A 17533-nucleotide genomic window follows, 5' to 3' on the forward strand; every position below is an offset into this window, starting at 1 on the left:
AGAACATTAGCAGTAGTGATAATAATAGTTACTGAGTAGTGGGCCAGGCCCAGCTCTAAGAGACTGCTTGTTCTCCTAACTGGAGGGACCTTTTATATATATATATATTTAATCTAATAAAATGGGACACTTGTGAAAGCAAAAGAGGGAGCCGTTAAAAATTATAATGGGATAACAGGCAAACCAAAACTGTCAGAGCAAATTGAGTTGTACTCAGGACATATAATCTAGTAAGAATCCCCAACTCAGTGTAAAATTATAGGAGACAAAGTCCAGGATGTTCATGTTATAAACTTTTAATTACTACTTCCCCCCTCATCTTTCAGCCTTGAACAATTAAGCAACCATAAGTTAGGCATGCAATAGTTATAATGCCAAGCCCTGTGAAATTCTGTGGGAATTGATTATGATATGCTTAGAGCAGTATGTGGCACATACTGGTCACTTGTTAGATTTGTGTTGAACAAATGAATTAATAAATGAATAAATGTTATGACATAATTACTAAATACATAAAGTAAACTCCCAAGGACCTAAGTTTCTATCAGTGAATTAATGGATAAGGAACAAATGTGGTGTATATATATATACATATACAACAGAATATTAGGATGTTTCCATATCTTGGGTATTATAAATAATGGTACAACATACATAGCGGCACATATGTCTTTTCAAGTTACTGTGTTTATTTAATTTTTTTCAGATAAATACCTAGTAGTGGAATTTTGGATCATATGGTAGTTCTATTTTTGATTTTTTGAGACAACTCCATATGGATTTCCATAGTGGCTGCACTAATTTACATTCCCATAAAAAATGCATGAGGACTTGTTATTTTTTTTGTCTTTTTGATACTAGCCATTCTAACAGGTGTGAGATGGTATCTCATTTTGGTTTTGATTTGCATTTCTTTGATAATTAGTGACACTGAGCATCTGTTCATATTCCTATTGGCCATGTGTATGTCTTCTCTGGGAAAATGTCTGTTCAGGTTCTCTGCCCATTTTTTAATCAGATTTGCTGTTGAGTTGTATGAGTTCTTTATATATTTTGGATATTAACCCTTATCAGATATATTATTTGCAAATATTGTCTCCCATTCAGTAGCTTGCCTTTTCATTTTGTTGATTTCCTTTGCTGTGCAGAAGGTTTTTAGTTTGATGTAGACTCACTTGTTTATTTTTACTTTTGTTGCCTTTGCTTTTGGAGTCAGATCCAAAAATTCAACACCAAGACTAATGTCAAGGAGATGACCACCTGTATTTTTTCCTAGAAGTTGTGGCTTCAGGTCTTACATTCAAGTATTTGATCCATTTTGGGTTAATTTTTATTTATGGTATAAGATAGTAACAGTGTCATTCTTTGCATCTAGCTTTTCCACCACCACTTATTGAAGAAACTGCCCTTTCCCTACTGTATATCCTTGGATCCTTAGTGGAAAATTAATTGACCATATATGTGGGTGTTTATTTCTGGGCTGTCTATTCTGTTCCACTGATCTGTATTTGTTTTTATACCAATACCATACTGTTATGATTACTAGAGTTTTGTAGTATAGTCTGAAAATAAGGAGAGTGACACACCCAACATTGCTGTTCTTTCTCAATATTGATTTGGCTATTGAGGGTCTTCAGTGTTTCCATACAGATTTTAGGATTATTTGTTTTGGTTCTGTGAAAAATGCTATTGGAATTTTGATAGTGACTGCACTGAATCTGTAGATTGCTTTAGGTAGTATAGACATTTTAACAATGTTTTTAATTCTTCCAATCCATGAACATGGAAAATATTTCCACTTATTTGTGTCCTTTTCAATTTATTTCATCATTGTTTCATAGATTTTACTGTACAATCTTTCACTTCCTTGGTTAAATTTGTCACTAAGCATTTATTCTTTTGGATTCAATTGTAAATGAGATTGCTTTCTTAATTCCTCATTCTGAAAGTCAGTTGTCAGTGTATAGAATGCAACTAAATTTGGTGTATTTATTTTGTATTCTGAAACTTTACTGAATTCATTTATTAGTTCTAACAGTTTTTTCATGGAGCCTTTAGGGTTTTCTATATATAAAATCATGTCATGTACATAAATACTGTTTCTATATATAAAAACTGCTCTATATTCTATATATTCAATATATATAAACTGTTACATATAGTTACAGTTTTACTTCTTCATTTCCATTTTGAATACTCTTATTTCTTTTCTTTCCTAATTGCTGTGTCTAGGATTTGCAATAGTATGTCCTAGAAGAGTGGTGCAAGTGGATATCCTTGTATTGTTCCTGACCTTAGAGGAAAAGCTTTCAGCTTTTCACCCTTAAGTATGATGTTAGCTGTGAGTCTGTCATATATTTTGTTGAGGTACATTACCTCTATACTCACTTTCTTGAGTTTTTATCATAAATTGATGTTGAATTTTTTCCAATGCTTTTTTTGCATCTATTGATAAGAACATATGTTTTATTCCTTCATTTTATTAGCATGGTGCATCATGCTGGTTGATTTGCAGACACTGAATCATCTTTGCATCCCTGGAATAAATCCCACTTGATCATAACACATGATTCTTTTAAAGTATTGTTGAATTCAGCTTGAAAATATTTTGTTGGGGATTTTTTGCATCTATTTTTATCAGGGATATTGACCTTTAATTTTCTTTATTGTGGTGTCCTTTTCTGGTTTTGATATTAGCATAATACTGGTCTCAAGAAATGAGTTTAGAAGCACTCCTTTCTCTTCAATTTTTTTGGGAGATTTTGAGAATAGGTATTAAATCTATGAATGTTTGGTACAACTGGCCAGTGAAGCTGTGTAGGCTTTTGTTTGTTGGGAGGTTTTTGACTAGTTATTCAATCTCCTTACTAGTAATTGGTCTACAGAGGTTTTCTATTTTTTCATGATTAATTTGGAACCTTGTATGTTTTTAGGAATTCATCTATTTCTTTAGTTTGTCCAACATTTTTGGCATATAATTGTTTATTGTAGTATCTTATGATTCTTTGTATTTTTGTGGTATCAGTTGTAACTTCTCTTTCATTTTGAGTTTTATTTATTTGAGCCTTCTCTTTTTCTTGGTGAGTCTAGACAAAGGTTTGTCAATTTTATCTTTTCAAAGAACCAGCTCTTAGTTTCATTCATCTTTTTTTATAGTCTCCTCAGTCTCTATATCATTTATTACACTGATTTTGTTGTTTCCTTTCTTCTGCTAACTTTAGGCTTCATTTGTTCTTCTTTTTCTAGTTCCTTTAATTGTAAAATTAGGTAGTTTTAGTTTTTCATCTTTCTTGAGGTAAACCTGTATTGCTATGAACTTCTTTCTTAGAACATTTACTGCATCCCATAGATTTTACTATGACATTTTTCCATTTTCATTTGTCTCAAGGTATTGTCTTTATTTTTTGATTTCTTCATTGACCCATTTGTTGCTGCATTATGTCGCTTAATCTCCATATGTGTGTGATTTTTCCAATTTTCTTCTTGTAATTGATTTGTAGTTTCATACCATTGTGCTCTAAAGACACTTGATGTGATTTCAATCTTAAATTATTGAGACTTCTTTTGTGGCCTAACATATGATCTATTTTAGAGAATGTTCATGTGATTTTGAGAAGAATGCATATTCCCTATATATCTATTAAGTCCATCTAGACAAATATGTAATTTAAGGCCAATATATAACTTTATTGATTTTTTGTTTTGATTACCTACCCATTAATAAAAATGAGGTATTAAAATCACTATTACTGTATTGCTTTCAATTTCTCCTTTTAAGTATGTTTATATTTGCTTGATATACTTAGGTACTAATATGTTGGGTGCATAAACATATACAAATGTTATATCCTATTGTTGGATTAATCCTTTTATCTTATGTAATGCCCTTCTTCATTTTTTATTACAGTCTTTGTTTTAACTTCTATTTTATCTAAATACTGATATTCTAGTTTCCTTTGCTTTCCATTTGCATGGAATATCATTTTCCATCCTTTCACTTTCAGTCTCTGTGTGAAGTGAATCTCCTATAGGCAGACTACAGATGGGTCTTTTATTTTTTAATCCATTCAGCTATTCTATGACTTTTGATTGGAGAATTTAGTCCAATTACATTTAAACTAATTATTGATAGGTATGTACTTACTGCCATGCTGTTCATTTTTTTTTCTGTTTGTTTTGTATTCCTCTTTATTCCTTCCTTCCTTTCTTGTCTTCCCCTGTGGTTTGATCACTTTCTTTAGCATTATGTTTGATTACTTTATCATTATCTTTTGTGTGCATTTTATAGATTTTGATTTGTGGTTACCATGAGGCTCACACATAGCATTCTATATATATAACAGTCTATTTTAAGTTGATAGCAAATTTGAATGCATTCTAAAACTACATTTTTACTCCCCCCACCCACATTTTATATTCTTGTCACATTTGACATTTTTATACTTTGTGATTTCCTTACTTATTGTAGTTACAGTTATTCTTACTACTTTAGTCTCTCAACCTTAATGCTAGCTTTATAATTGATCAATAGATTACTTTTAATATATATTACTTTTACTGGTGAGATTTATACTTTCATATGTTTTCTTGTTATTAATTAGTGCCCCTTCTTTTCAGTTTAAATAAGTCCCTTTAACATTTTTTGTAAGGTCAGTTTAGTGATGATGAATTCCTCTAGTTTTGCTCTCTGGAAAACTCTTTCTCTCCCTCAATTATGAATGATAACCTTGCTGCCTAGTTTTCTTGATTGGAAGTTTTTCTGTTTTTTCCTTTTAACACTTTGAATGTAACATGCCACTTGCTTCAGACTTATAAAGATTCTGATGACAAAATATGCTGATAGTCTTATGGGGGCTCTCTTGTCCTTAAGTTCTTTTTTTTCTTTCTGCTTTTAATATTCTCTCTTTAACTTTTGACATTTTAATTATGTGTCTTGCTGTGGATCTCTTTGGCTTCACCTTATTTGAAACACTCTGGGCTTCCTGGATGTGGATGTCTGTTTCCATCCCCAGGTTAGGGAAATTTTCAGCTATTATTTCCTCAAATAAGTTTTCTGCCCCATTCTCTCTCTTTCTTCTCTTTCTGGGATTCCTATAATGTGAATGTTAATCTTGATGTTGTCTTATAGGTCACACAAGCTATTTTCACTTTTAAAGTTATTTTTTCTTTTTGCTGCTCTACTTGGGTGAGTTCCAGTGCCCCATCTTCTAGCTCACTGATCCTTTCTTCTGCTTCATGCAGTCTGCTATTGAACCCCCCTAGGGCATTTTTCTCTACAGTTAATGTATTCTTCAGCTCTGTGACTTCTGTTTGGTGCTTATTTTTTTTCTCTCTTTGTTGAAGTTCTCACTGTTCATCCATTCTTTTGATTTCAATATCTTTATGACCATTACTTTGAATTCCTTATTAGATAAATTACATATTTTTGTTTCCTTAAGGTTTTTACCCTGAGCTTTTTATCTTGCTCTTTTGTTTAGAACATATTTCTGTCTCCTCATTTTGCTTCACTTTCTGTGTTTGTTTCCATGTATTAGGTGAAACAACTACCTCTCCCAGTCTCGAAGGATGGCCTTGTGTAGGAGATGTACCTTGTCAATCAACCTTGCCCAAACTCTTGGTTGTCTCTCAAACCTTTGTGAATGTTTAATGAGCCTAATTTATTCTTGATAGATCCCAGTTGTTGAGGGTATGCTAAGATCCGTCAGTGTTCCGAAGGAAGGAATCTCAGTCAGCTCTTAGTTTCAGGCTGACTGGGAGCCAGACTGTCAGTGCAAATATATACAGTCTTGTGGGATCACATTTATAAACCCCGTTTACCTCCAGACTAGGTGATCTAGAGGTGTCCCCTGGGTGACAGTTGCAAAAATCAGGGCTCCAGATGATTATATAGGCTCCTTTCAGGAAGCTACCAGCAATCTCTAGCTAGACCTAGGGAGAGCACAAAGATGGTGTCCTCAGCCTGCCTTCCTTAAGAGTACCTCCATTCCACAGCATCCAGATGTGCAGTGAACCAGAAGTCTGCTCCCACCATCATTTTTACAGGAAGACTGGGAGTGTGTTTCAGTCTGTTATCTGTGTAGTGCCCTGGGTGTGGTAGCCTGCCAAAAATTTTCTGACTGTTATTGTCCAGTCAGACTCAGGGATGCAAGCCCCCTGACCACCAGAGAGAGGTGATTGAGGAGAGTACCCTATGTGGTCTGATTGTGCCTTCTGGCTTTAGCAAGGCAGCTGGAGATTTTAGGGATGGGGAATGGCCTCCCACATTAACAGGGCCACAGCAGAGTACAGGAAAAAGTGCCCCCCCCCAGCTTTGTCAGGGCAGCAGGAGAGTTCAGGGGTGGGATGCATCCTCCAACTTCAGCTGGGCAGCAGGAGAACACAGGTACTGCACATACCCACGGGTTTCAGCAGCTCAGTGGTAGAATGCAGGAACCATGTACCCACTGGCTTTAGAAGGGCATCTGAAAAATGTACGGGGCAGGGCACACCCACTGGCTGTAGCAGGGCAGTGGAAGATTGCAGGAATTGTGCACACCTGCCCGCAATAGCAAGGTCGAGAGAGAGCACAAAAATGGCAACTGTCAGTGCCTCCACTCCCAGAGAGTATCTCAACAAATCCCTACCCCTCCAGCAGACCCCTTAAGGTTAGCAAATGAATCTCTTCACAAGTAGTCTAGACACTTTTCGAACTGGTGCTTTTGTGCTGGGTCCCTGGGACAAGTGAATCTGCACGTGAATTCTAAAAGAACAGTATCTCAGTTCTTTGTACTCTTTGGCTCTCCTGTATTTAAGTCTCATTGTTTTTCAAAGCTAGACATTTTTGGGGTTCATCTCTCTGGTGCAGATCCCAATGTTGGGTGTCTGCTGTGGGGCACAAACTTCTTGCTTAAAGGTTGTAGTAGCCTCAAGTACAAGGGAACTGACCTTGGCAGAAATTGGAGAGTGTTTGGATGAAAGATGCCATAGGTGGTTGGGGCTGAGAAGCATGTTAAAACTGGAGTACTGAAAGTGTGAAGATGGAAATTTCCCCCTAGCTCAAAAATACCACACAATGAATTGTCTTCCCTCAGTATTTACCTCCAAGCAAAAATAAATGAAAACAAACAAAAAGTGTATGGTTCTATTCTAAAGAAACTTAATGTGTTATATGGAAATAATTTCAACAGTTGGTATGGGAGCCTCAGAATAAAGCTCCCTGCATCATAGAATTTGTACGTGTTTTTCATCAAGAGAGTCAGCTCTCTGCCTTATCACATGGAGTAAAATATCCCAGTCAGAAGACTCACAGAGGTACTGGAGCTCTCTGTCTTTCTATTTAACCATTTTTACCATTTATAAATACATAAAGGATAACTAGTTGTATGAATTTTCTACAGCCCAAAAAGAGAAAATAGCCAGGAAATGGACAAATTTTTTGAAAGAGATGACTTATAAAGCTGAGACACGCACAAAAGAAAATTCTAACTATCCATTTATCTATTAAAGAAATGGAACCAATTATAAAAATCTTTTCCACAAAAAAATAATACCGATGTCAATGATTTCTTCTAGAAAAAATAAAGCACCTCTAAACTTGCTTTATAAGGCTACTCTAACATTGCTATCAACACTTGAGAAGGATATTACAAAAAAAAATTACAGACCATTTTCTATCATGAACAAAGATATACAAATCCTAAACAACATATTAGAAAACTGAATCCAGCAATCTCTAAATAGCATAAGGTATCATTATCAATAGGATTTATTTCAGGAATCCCAGAGTAGTTTCACATTCTAAAAGCAATGGCTATAATTTACCACATTCACACAAAGGAGAAAAATCGTATAACCATTTTAATAAGTTCAGAGAAATCATTTGAATATGTCTAAGACTATTAATAATAAAAAAATTGATAAACTGGGAATAAGATAAATTCCTTAATCTGAGTATGGGCTTACAAAAACTCCTACAACAATGATAAACTACTGAAAGCTTTTCATCTAAGAAAGGGGATGAGACAAAGCTTTCTATTATCACTCCTTCTATTAAACATTGTTTTGAAGTCCTAGTCTATATAAAAAACAAACAAACAATTAAAATCATAAGGACTGAACAGAGAGAAATGACCTCTATTTGATAACATGATTGTACACATTAAAAACCCCAAAGATTCTACAAACTATTAAAAGTCTGTAGTATAGGTAAGGATAAGTAATTTTGATTTATCATACTTACTGAAGTGGACCACATCCATCTTGCTTAAATATTGTCAATATAAACCTGAACACTGAATGAATTACTTCATCCCTTTTCCAGTCTAATCTTTAGAATAATTCATGCAAAGTAATAGTGGTGTATATTTTGGCACGTGATCATTAATGTACCATCATCCACCATCACCATTCTTTCCATCCATAACAAATCATACAGCCACATCAAATGGTCAGGTTAAAAAAACAACAAAAAACAATCTATATACAAGCTGCCCACAACTCCCACCAATTAAGCACCCATGAAACAAAATAAAGCAAACACTTATAATATTTAACACATGTGATGGGGAGGTGATTAACATCTAACCTTCATCCACTGAAGATTTGTCTGCTTGAGCTTATTTCCAAGTTTATCTTGCTCCTCTGGGCTTATGGGAGAACTCACAAGCACTGTTCCTCCGGTTTCATTTAATTGTTTTAGAATTCCCTGGCGCAGGGGCAGCTCTTCCGCCAGTAACTGAAACAAATTCAACAACATTTAAAATGAATTACAGCACAATTCCAACTACCTTGTCTTTGCATCTATTCATTAGTCTACCAAAATGAAGCAACTTGACTCAAGGCCAGTTGGTACCTCAAATACCAGCAGTTTGCTACAGGGCACAGAGCTGGTGGACTTGAAACACCCTCTCCCAAGAAGAAGGCCTATCCTGGAAAGGACCAGAGTACCTTATCCCTCAGAGATTTTTTTCAAGAGAAAAATGTTATGTGGTATGATGAGCTGTAAAACAACACCCCAGACAGGGTTAAGAGTCTGAAAAGATATCTCTATCAGAAATAGAACAATCTAGATAAATTCATCATCCTCTCAGGTATTAAGCTTCCATGCTATAAGTAAGTAACCACTGAGTAAGAAATTATATTATCATATTAAGAGAGAACTAATGTTGAGACCATACCAGGTACTAGGCACTGTGCTAACCTCTCCTTATATTTTATCTCAGTTAATTTTTACATAATAGTTCTATAATGTAGATCCTATAATCTTTACCTCACACAGAAGGAAACTTAAACATAGAGGTTAAATACCAGCAGGGAGGTTGAATACTAGGTCCAAGGACACAAAAGTAGCAAGCAATAGAATTATGACTCTAACTGGGGCAGTTTCATTCAAGAACCCTTGTTTTTGTCTCCTCCACGTTCCCAAAGTTCTCTTACTCATTCAGCATCACATTATAAATTATCTTTCCCAAGACACATAAAAACATTACGGTTTCAATAACTGCTTTTTACTTATTTGTGTCATCTAGAGCGCAGTGTCCAATACAGTACCACCAGTCACATGAAGTTAAGTAAATTAAAAATTCAATAAGTTAAAAAACTCAATTTCTCAGTCACACCACCTGCCTTTTAAGTACTCCTAAGGCACATACTGCAAATGGTTACTGAAATAGAGAAGGTAGAACAGTTTTATCGTAACAGAAATTCTATTGAACAGTGCTGATATAGATTTTCTAAGGAGAAAAGAAAATCAATGTATATTTATTAATAACTGTATAACACTAAACATGTCTCTTAAATGAGTTATCAATTACACTGCTATATATGTCAATACAATTTAAAAAAATGAATTTTCACAGTTTATTTTTCCAAGACATAATGATCTTCAAATGAACTGTAGATCCAAAATGTTTGTTTGAATCTCAAATACCTAGTCCAATACCTGACATATAGTAGGTACTCAATCTTTGTTTACTGAATTAAGGAATGTTTTAATTTTTGCTTTTATTTTATCTTTTGTTTGGGTCCAAATTTCTTCACAGAAGTAAATGGTTTACAATGGAGTTTAATTTGCATGTGCAAACCAACTGAATAATTGATAAAGGAGCAATCCATTTCCCTTTGATTGTGTGACCTTGTAAAATGAGGATAATAGCGACCATTCTGAAAGTTTGATATGAAGATTAAATAAAACAGTAGATGTAAATACATCCAATACTCAGCACATAATAGGGGATGATTAAATGTTAATTGACTTTTCCCTTTCACCTTCCCCTTCAAGAATTAAACTAAAATAGATCCCAAAGAGTTTCTTTACTAAAGCAACAACCATGAAAGTTAACCCAATTGCACAATCAGAGCACGTCAGTCAGCTAGGTGGGGTAATCAGTAGCAAGCAGACATCACAGTAGTAAGGCCTGAAAAGCCACTTGAATAAGCTAGTTGTCCATTTAACTAGTATAGACTGTGAAACAACACCACGCCCCACCCCTAAACAAAACAAAACAAAACATTGCTTCAGGAAAATCGAACATCTTTAATTAGAGGCTGAAATAGTGGCATTGATTTGGCAATTAAGATAGTTTCTAAGAAATGGGATTCATTTCTATAAAGATTTGCTGTAGTTTTTACAATAATGTGGAGCTGTGTAATTCTTCAATAGGTCTAACATTAATTTCAAGTTAGTTCTAAAATATCTAAGTTAGATATAAATACATAAACAGACACTTAAAAAATATATATACTTGGGAAACAGTGAGTTAAGACAAAAATAACGTTGTGAGAAAAACTACTGAGGAATTACCAATAAGTTAATGGGCAGGAAATCAATGATTAAATACATTAAAAAAATAGATTCATATACTATTTATACAAGTAGGCCCTTGAGGATTTTAGAAAATACAATTACCTTGACTTGTTCAAGTTTTTCTTTTAGCTGCTGCTCATTTCCAGGTTCAAGTGGACTACCAGTAATGTTATTTGCTTCTTCCAACCATAAAACAAATTCATTTACATCTCTTTGGAATTCTGACAAGATATCCTTTTGTTCTTCTAGCCTGGAGAAAGGATAAAATTGTTATAAAAATTATAGTTCTCAAACATTTTTAAAAGAAAACTAGAAAAAAACATGGCATACACTTTCAAGAAAATAAGTGATTTAAGAGAGGTTAACAGTACACAATTTTTTAAGAATATTCATTCACTTTGAACAAGGCCATTTTGGCACCTCAGAAAATTTTAAAAGGTAAGAGATTAAAATTGGTCAAGAAAAAGAATTCGAATTCTTATTTACAGTCTGTGCAAAGACATGGCACTGAGAAAACTACCGTTACACAATTCCCCAAGCCAGATCCAGTTATTGGATTTACTCTCGCCTATACTCAGTTTTGCTCTTTGATGGGAGCTTGTCCAAAGTCTGCTCTGGGGTTCATGAGGAGACATTCTCTTACTCTGTCTATTTCCAACACAGAAGATACCATGAATACCCAAGTCATAGTGTCACCATTGCTCTTAAAACTCCTCTATTGCTTTCCAATTGCTGTGAGCCAAAGTTATTATAGCATTCTATGAGGGTCTAGGTCACTGCTGTCCAATATGGTAGGCATCATCACATGTGGCTACTGAAGCACCTGAGACAATGAAAGGGGAATTGAGATGTGCTACAGGCATAAAGTACACACCAGATTTCAAAGACTTAGTACAAGAAAGTATCTACCTCTGTACCTTCTACTCAATTTTGCTGTGAACCTAAAGCTGCTATAAAAATTAAAGGTATTTATAAATTTTTTTAAAAGACTGTAAAACATCTCAGTACTTTTTATATCATGTACAGATTGAAATATTTTTAACATATTAGGTTAAATAAAATACATTCAGTTCACCTGTTTCTACTTTTTTTAAACATGTGGCAACTAGAACAAAATTAATTACATATGTGGCTCACCTTGTTTTCCTACTGTGTAGCACTGATATACTCAATCTGCTGTTCTGCGGTCTCCTTACCTTTGACCTCATTTCCATCTGCTCCGCCTCTCTCTTATCCTTCTTGAGGCCCATTGGCTTCCTTGCTGTGCACCTCAGAATGTCCCTGCTTCTAAGCCTTTGCACTTGCTGTTTTTTTTGTGACTCTAATGGCTGTGCCTCAGAAAAGACATGACTGGCTCCCTTACCTCCTACAAGTCTTCCGTGATGACGTTATTTAAAATTACATCTCTCCCCGCAGATTCCTATCTCCCTGTTTTATCCTTCTCTTTAGTTCTTAAAGCTAACATGGACCAAAGTTTGGTTATTTCTCTCTCATACACATGAAATTAAGCTTCCTGAGGGCAAGAATTTTTGTCTGTTTTATTTACTGCTGTAATTCTTGCTCCTGGACAAAGCCTGGCACAGAATAGATGCTAAATAAATGTTGTATGAATGAATGAACTTTGACATCATTCTGTTGTATCTTGCATGCATTTCTGTTTTAAAACAATCTTTCCCATTCTTTGCAATACTGATTCTGAAACATGGTCTGATTTATTCACCAAATATGCATGACAGTATTTCACCAAATTAAAGACACCTTCAGTTGCAGGTGATATAATACCATCTTAAGTTCTACTGGGCTGTGGGCTGGAGTATGAAATGCTGCTGATTAGAATGACTTATTACTTAGAGGTTTTATTTAATAAGGATTTGTTCTTTTAGATTTATTTATAGTTTTGTCATAGACTCCTCTTGCATATGCATAAAAAGTAACATGTAAGTGAAAAATTGTTGAAGTATTCCTAAAATTGCCTCGTATTTTGAGTCTGACTCTCCTATATCACTTTTCCCTTCACAGTAACTGATGTCTTTTTCCACACAATATTGTCATCTATGGTATCAAGAGTGCTGGCAATCTAGCATTTCTTAAGAGGGTGCCAACACTGTTTCTTGGATTTTCTTCTAATCCACGTGGCCTGGTCAGCAGAGACAGTAAAATCCATCCGGATATCAATGACGTTAGCGTGATCAAATGCATGGCTTAGAACGGATGAAATCTGGTTAGTTTGCACAGCCTCCCACCACTGACAAATGACTCAGGTTCTTTTGGTTGCTACCAAGTTGCTGGTTATTTCAGGATTAAAAAAAAATTCATAATGTAATGACAGTTTACTGTTATCTTCAGTTTGTAATTATGAATAGATATGATTATTGGCATTATCTGCCTAATGCTTCAGCTTATTTTCTGTTAATAGAGTCAATAAAGATTCGGCATTAACTTCCATGGGACTTAGTGTTTGATTAGATGAGTTTTTGCCAATGACAAATATTTTGGCCCCTCTTGTGCATGTAAAGTAAGGATGTCTATATTAATGGCTAATGATGACATTACTGGTTAGTGAAATATTTGAGATTATTGCAGGAAGGGTCAGGAAATGAAGTTGCTGAGATGGCTGGAGGCTGGGTTATGAAGCACCTAGGAAATTTTATTTGAATCTATTTTAAGGTTTTGAGTAGGTAAGGATTTACTTCATTCTAAGCTCAATCTGGCTACTCTGTGGAGAATGGATGTGGGCAGAGGGTGCTAAGACAAGAAACTGAGAAATCAAGTATGAGACTCTTATAATAGGTCAGGCAATAAAGTAATGGAGACCAAATCATGAAGATACAAGAGAAAAGGAGTAGATAGGATAAGTTTCAAGTGCAGGAGATTCAATAGGACTTGTGGACAAAAGGGGAGAGATTAGCATTAGTAGCTAATAATTATTGAGTGCTTGCTACATGGCAGCCACTGAATCAAGTACCACGTCCTCACATTACTATGAAATGGGTACTCATCCTTCCTCATTACAGATGAAACAAAATGCAGCTTAGTATTTTGCCCATGGTCATACAGCTGATAGGGGGTCAATCCAGCATTCAGTACTGGGTCACCAGGATCCAGCTTCTATGTCCTTCACGCACCCAGCAGATTACATCTGGTCTAGGAGTGCTTCCACCTTATCTGGCTGAGTAGATGGTATTAATTCCATATGAGGGGACATTTAATTATGTCAGATATTTAGGTCAAATTAATAGTTAAAAAACTAGATCTAGAGCTGAGAGGAGAGCTGGCGATATGGACTTCAGAGTCATCAGCAATCACTTGGTGCATAAAACATGGTAAACTAACTTTTGCCCTAATAATTTATACATTGTATTTGGCATCTTCTGAGCCCACCCTTTCTTCATGTTCAGATTAATGGTGGACAATTCTCTCTCTTCTTTATGTTGAAAAATAAAAGGAGATGAAGTCCATTTCACAGCCATTCACTGATGGGTGTGAGCAGCCTGTGGTTCCTGCTCCTCCTCCGCTCTGACTGCTTTGACGTGGAAAGCCAGAAGCATGTCCAGGGTGTTCCGGCCCCTCCAAAAGCCACACAGACCTGTGATGGAGATCTTCAGTTTAACAAATAGTCAGAGGAGCACACACATTTCCCTACTTGCAGTCTAACACACTTGTTTTCAGTGATTGTCTTCAATCCCCTACCCTTGACTATAGAGAGATGGAAGTGGGGAAGGGAGGAAACGGAGCCTCACCAGGAACACTGCCCTTCCCACAAAGCTAACTATCCCATCCCAATAGAGTCCTATTAACACTGACTGGGATATGAGGTACAGAGAGGTTGGAAACCACTACTAGTAGTAGTCACAACACCGTTGTTAGTTCTCAGTAAACTTATGGGTAAGTGGCTAGTCTCAATTGCTGGCAGCTTGTTTTAGAATGTGGGATAGCAGCATTTTTCCTCAGACTCTGGACTTAGAAGCAATTTTGAAAAAGGAAAAATCCCATTATAGATATCCTTTACTTGTTTGAAAGTTCTAAGTTGGTTCAACTCCTTGGGTCTGGGTTTCAAGGGTATTTGTTAGTCTATCTTATCTTTGTCTTTTTTCTTCTTTTCTTTGTGAGTCTTTGTCTCCTTTAGTATTTGACTCCAGGTCATTTTGCACAATGTCCCAGATACTGATAGCAACCTCATTTCTACCAATCTCTCTTAGTTAAAATTGCTAAAATCTGATTACATTTGTCAAACCCACATAGATGGGTAAGTGAGGCTTTTCTCAACCTTCATGTAGAAACTGATGCTGTCAGGAAGAATAAAAATCCAAAACCCAGCAAACAAAAACTTGAACAGCAGGAAAGTGTTAAAAAGAAAAAAAAAAAGCTCAAGACCTAGAACAAAATTCTAAAAACAAATACCCTCACCTTCACTTTAAACACTCCTCAAATGAATTACTTGTATATTGTTTTCAAGAATATCCAGCCAAGAAAAAGAGGGATGATGTACTTTTTCACTGTAATTGAGATTTATATATTTAATTGGGACCAAACTCTATAAATATTCTGTACCTATTTTCTTCATCTAATATTCTGTGAGTATTTCCTTAGCTCATTAATTATGCCTTGGAAAATTGATTTTTAAGATCTGAGTAATAAGCCATATATGGGCACACTGTATTTCATGATTCTTATATTAGACATTTAGTTTTAGTTCCTCATTATAATAAATAACTCTATAAAAAATAATTTGTTTATGCATTTTGGCTCATGTAGCTGCTAATTTCCTTAGAATAAGGAACAAAAGTTAATAAGAAAAGTAACGATTTACATCTACTTTGCTAACTTTATTTGCAATGCTGGTCGTAAAACACACATTTCCACCAACAGGTACAAAAAACTTGTCTAAACACACTTTTGCCACTACTGAGCATTATGATTTATACACTTGATAGAAGAAAGATTGTTTGTCATGGAGGTTTTGCACATTGTTATTAATAGAAACAGTGACAAATTTTGTGTATGTGTGTGTATTTGTCCTTTCTGTTTCTACTTTCAATTGTGTATGTCTGTTGCCCATTTTTGCTCAGTGTTTTATTTGCTTGTAAGAGCTTTCCTTAAAAATACATTGAGTGGAAGTGCTTTGAGGAGATTAAAGATGGCAGCATAAGAGAGTGTATATCAATAATACCTTAATAAAAAAATATACATTGCTGAAATTTTTCCAGCTTCCCTCTTGTCTTCTAGTGTTTTAAAATATTTTTGTCAATAAAATTTTATCACTTTATTTCCTTCACTAATACTGTTCTGAAAATTGTGACTATCCTACAATTGTTTAGATATTCACCTTCATTCTGTATTCTTATGCTTTCACTAAAAAAACAAACTAACTAAATGCTTAATCGATCTTAAATTTATGTAGTTAGGTTGCTGACCTTGAAGGGTTTTTCAGAAATTGTTATTTTCCCTAGGACAATCTATTCTCTATTGATTTGTGGTGATTTCTTCATTTTATTTTATATTTTATATGTAATGAGGTTCTGTTTGCTGATCTACTGTAGGTTTTTTGTGACAGTAATACCATTTCAACCACTGCTGCTTTAAAGTACATTTAATTTCTGGCAGTACATTTAATTAATACCATTTCAACCACTGCTGCTTTAAAGTACATTTAATTAACCCCTCTCCTACCTTAGCTATTCTAATTTACTGTAGTCAGAGAATCATTTGGCCAAATTATAGAATAAATCTCACTGGGGACTTTGATAGGGCTTCCATTGAATCAATGAATAGATTTGTGAAGAATTATAATCTTTCCACTATAAATCTGCTAAATTTCCTATGTTAATAGTGTATTTGGACACAGGGTATCTGGGGCTCATCTGTGCACTATAAATAAATAAGTACACTTTCTTTCGAGTTAACCTTAATCATCGATCTGAAAGGCAGTGACTTCCATACAATTTTATGGATATTAACTATGTGCTAATTTAGAAAATTCTTAGGAACTCCCAAATAGAATAAATCACCACTTAAAAAGTACAAATTTTAGCTAAGCTATTTGCCATTATCTTTCTATTCACACACAGTGGAAAACTTTTTCCTGATATAATTTTTTTTAAAGTATAGCATCTTCTTTTTAAATATGAAAACATTTGGTAGTCATTTCTTGTCTAGGTTTGTTTTTTATACTTTGAAATATAAAAAAGATGGTGCCAAAATCCCACTGGGACCTTGTTATACTCTGCTTTTTCAGGCGTATGTGTCTTCTGAAATTCAAAAGCCTCGATTTGAAGTTTTAAAAGCTGCAATTTGGATTTATGTATTCAGATGATTGCAGAAAAGCAAAGGAATGCAGTTAGCATTTCCAGGCTTATCTCTTGACAGAACAATTTAAACGTGTTTTATATCGGCATTCATCACATGAAGTGTTATTTCTTTGTTTACCTACTTGCTTAATGCTTATGGTAGGATTTATTCAGGCATGTGGTGGTAATAATAATGAATGAGATATTTAACATTACGCATGTGCAATTAAGTGCTAAATATTTTACTTTTAGAGGCATTTTGGTACATTAGCTATTTTTTTAATGAAAAGAATGGCTTCTGTTTGAAATATTGGCTCCGTTGCCATTTACGTTATAAATGCTCTTAATGCAATTGATGGAAGCCCATATTATGATGGGAAGAAATTTGCATAATCAGAAAGGAAAAGTTACAAATGTGTTGCTAAATTCAATGAATTTAACATTAACTCTTAATGAACATTTT

At 34.7% G+C, this 17533-nt stretch overlaps 1 protein-coding gene across 6 annotated transcripts in view; it reads right to left on the bottom strand.

The window, feature by feature from the left end:
* Positions 1 to 17533, bottom strand: part of DMD (dystrophin) — a 2193636-nt gene that overhangs the window by 783170 nt on the left and 1392933 nt on the right. For all 6 annotated transcript variants that reach the window (XM_036917975.2, XM_057495970.1, XM_057495969.1 and 3 more), the window contains 2 exons: positions 10886 to 11033; positions 8564 to 8713 (listed from right to left, as the gene is read on the bottom strand). In XM_036917975.2, the coding sequence (XP_036773870.2) occupies positions 8564 to 8713; positions 10886 to 11033 (298 nt within the window). The remainder of the gene's footprint in view (positions 1 to 8563; positions 8714 to 10885; positions 11034 to 17533) is intronic.

This window comes from Manis pentadactyla, chromosome X (assembly GCF_030020395.1).
Source record: "Manis pentadactyla isolate mManPen7 chromosome X, mManPen7.hap1, whole genome shotgun sequence".
Lineage (NCBI taxonomy): Eukaryota > Metazoa > Chordata > Mammalia > Pholidota > Manidae > Manis > Manis pentadactyla.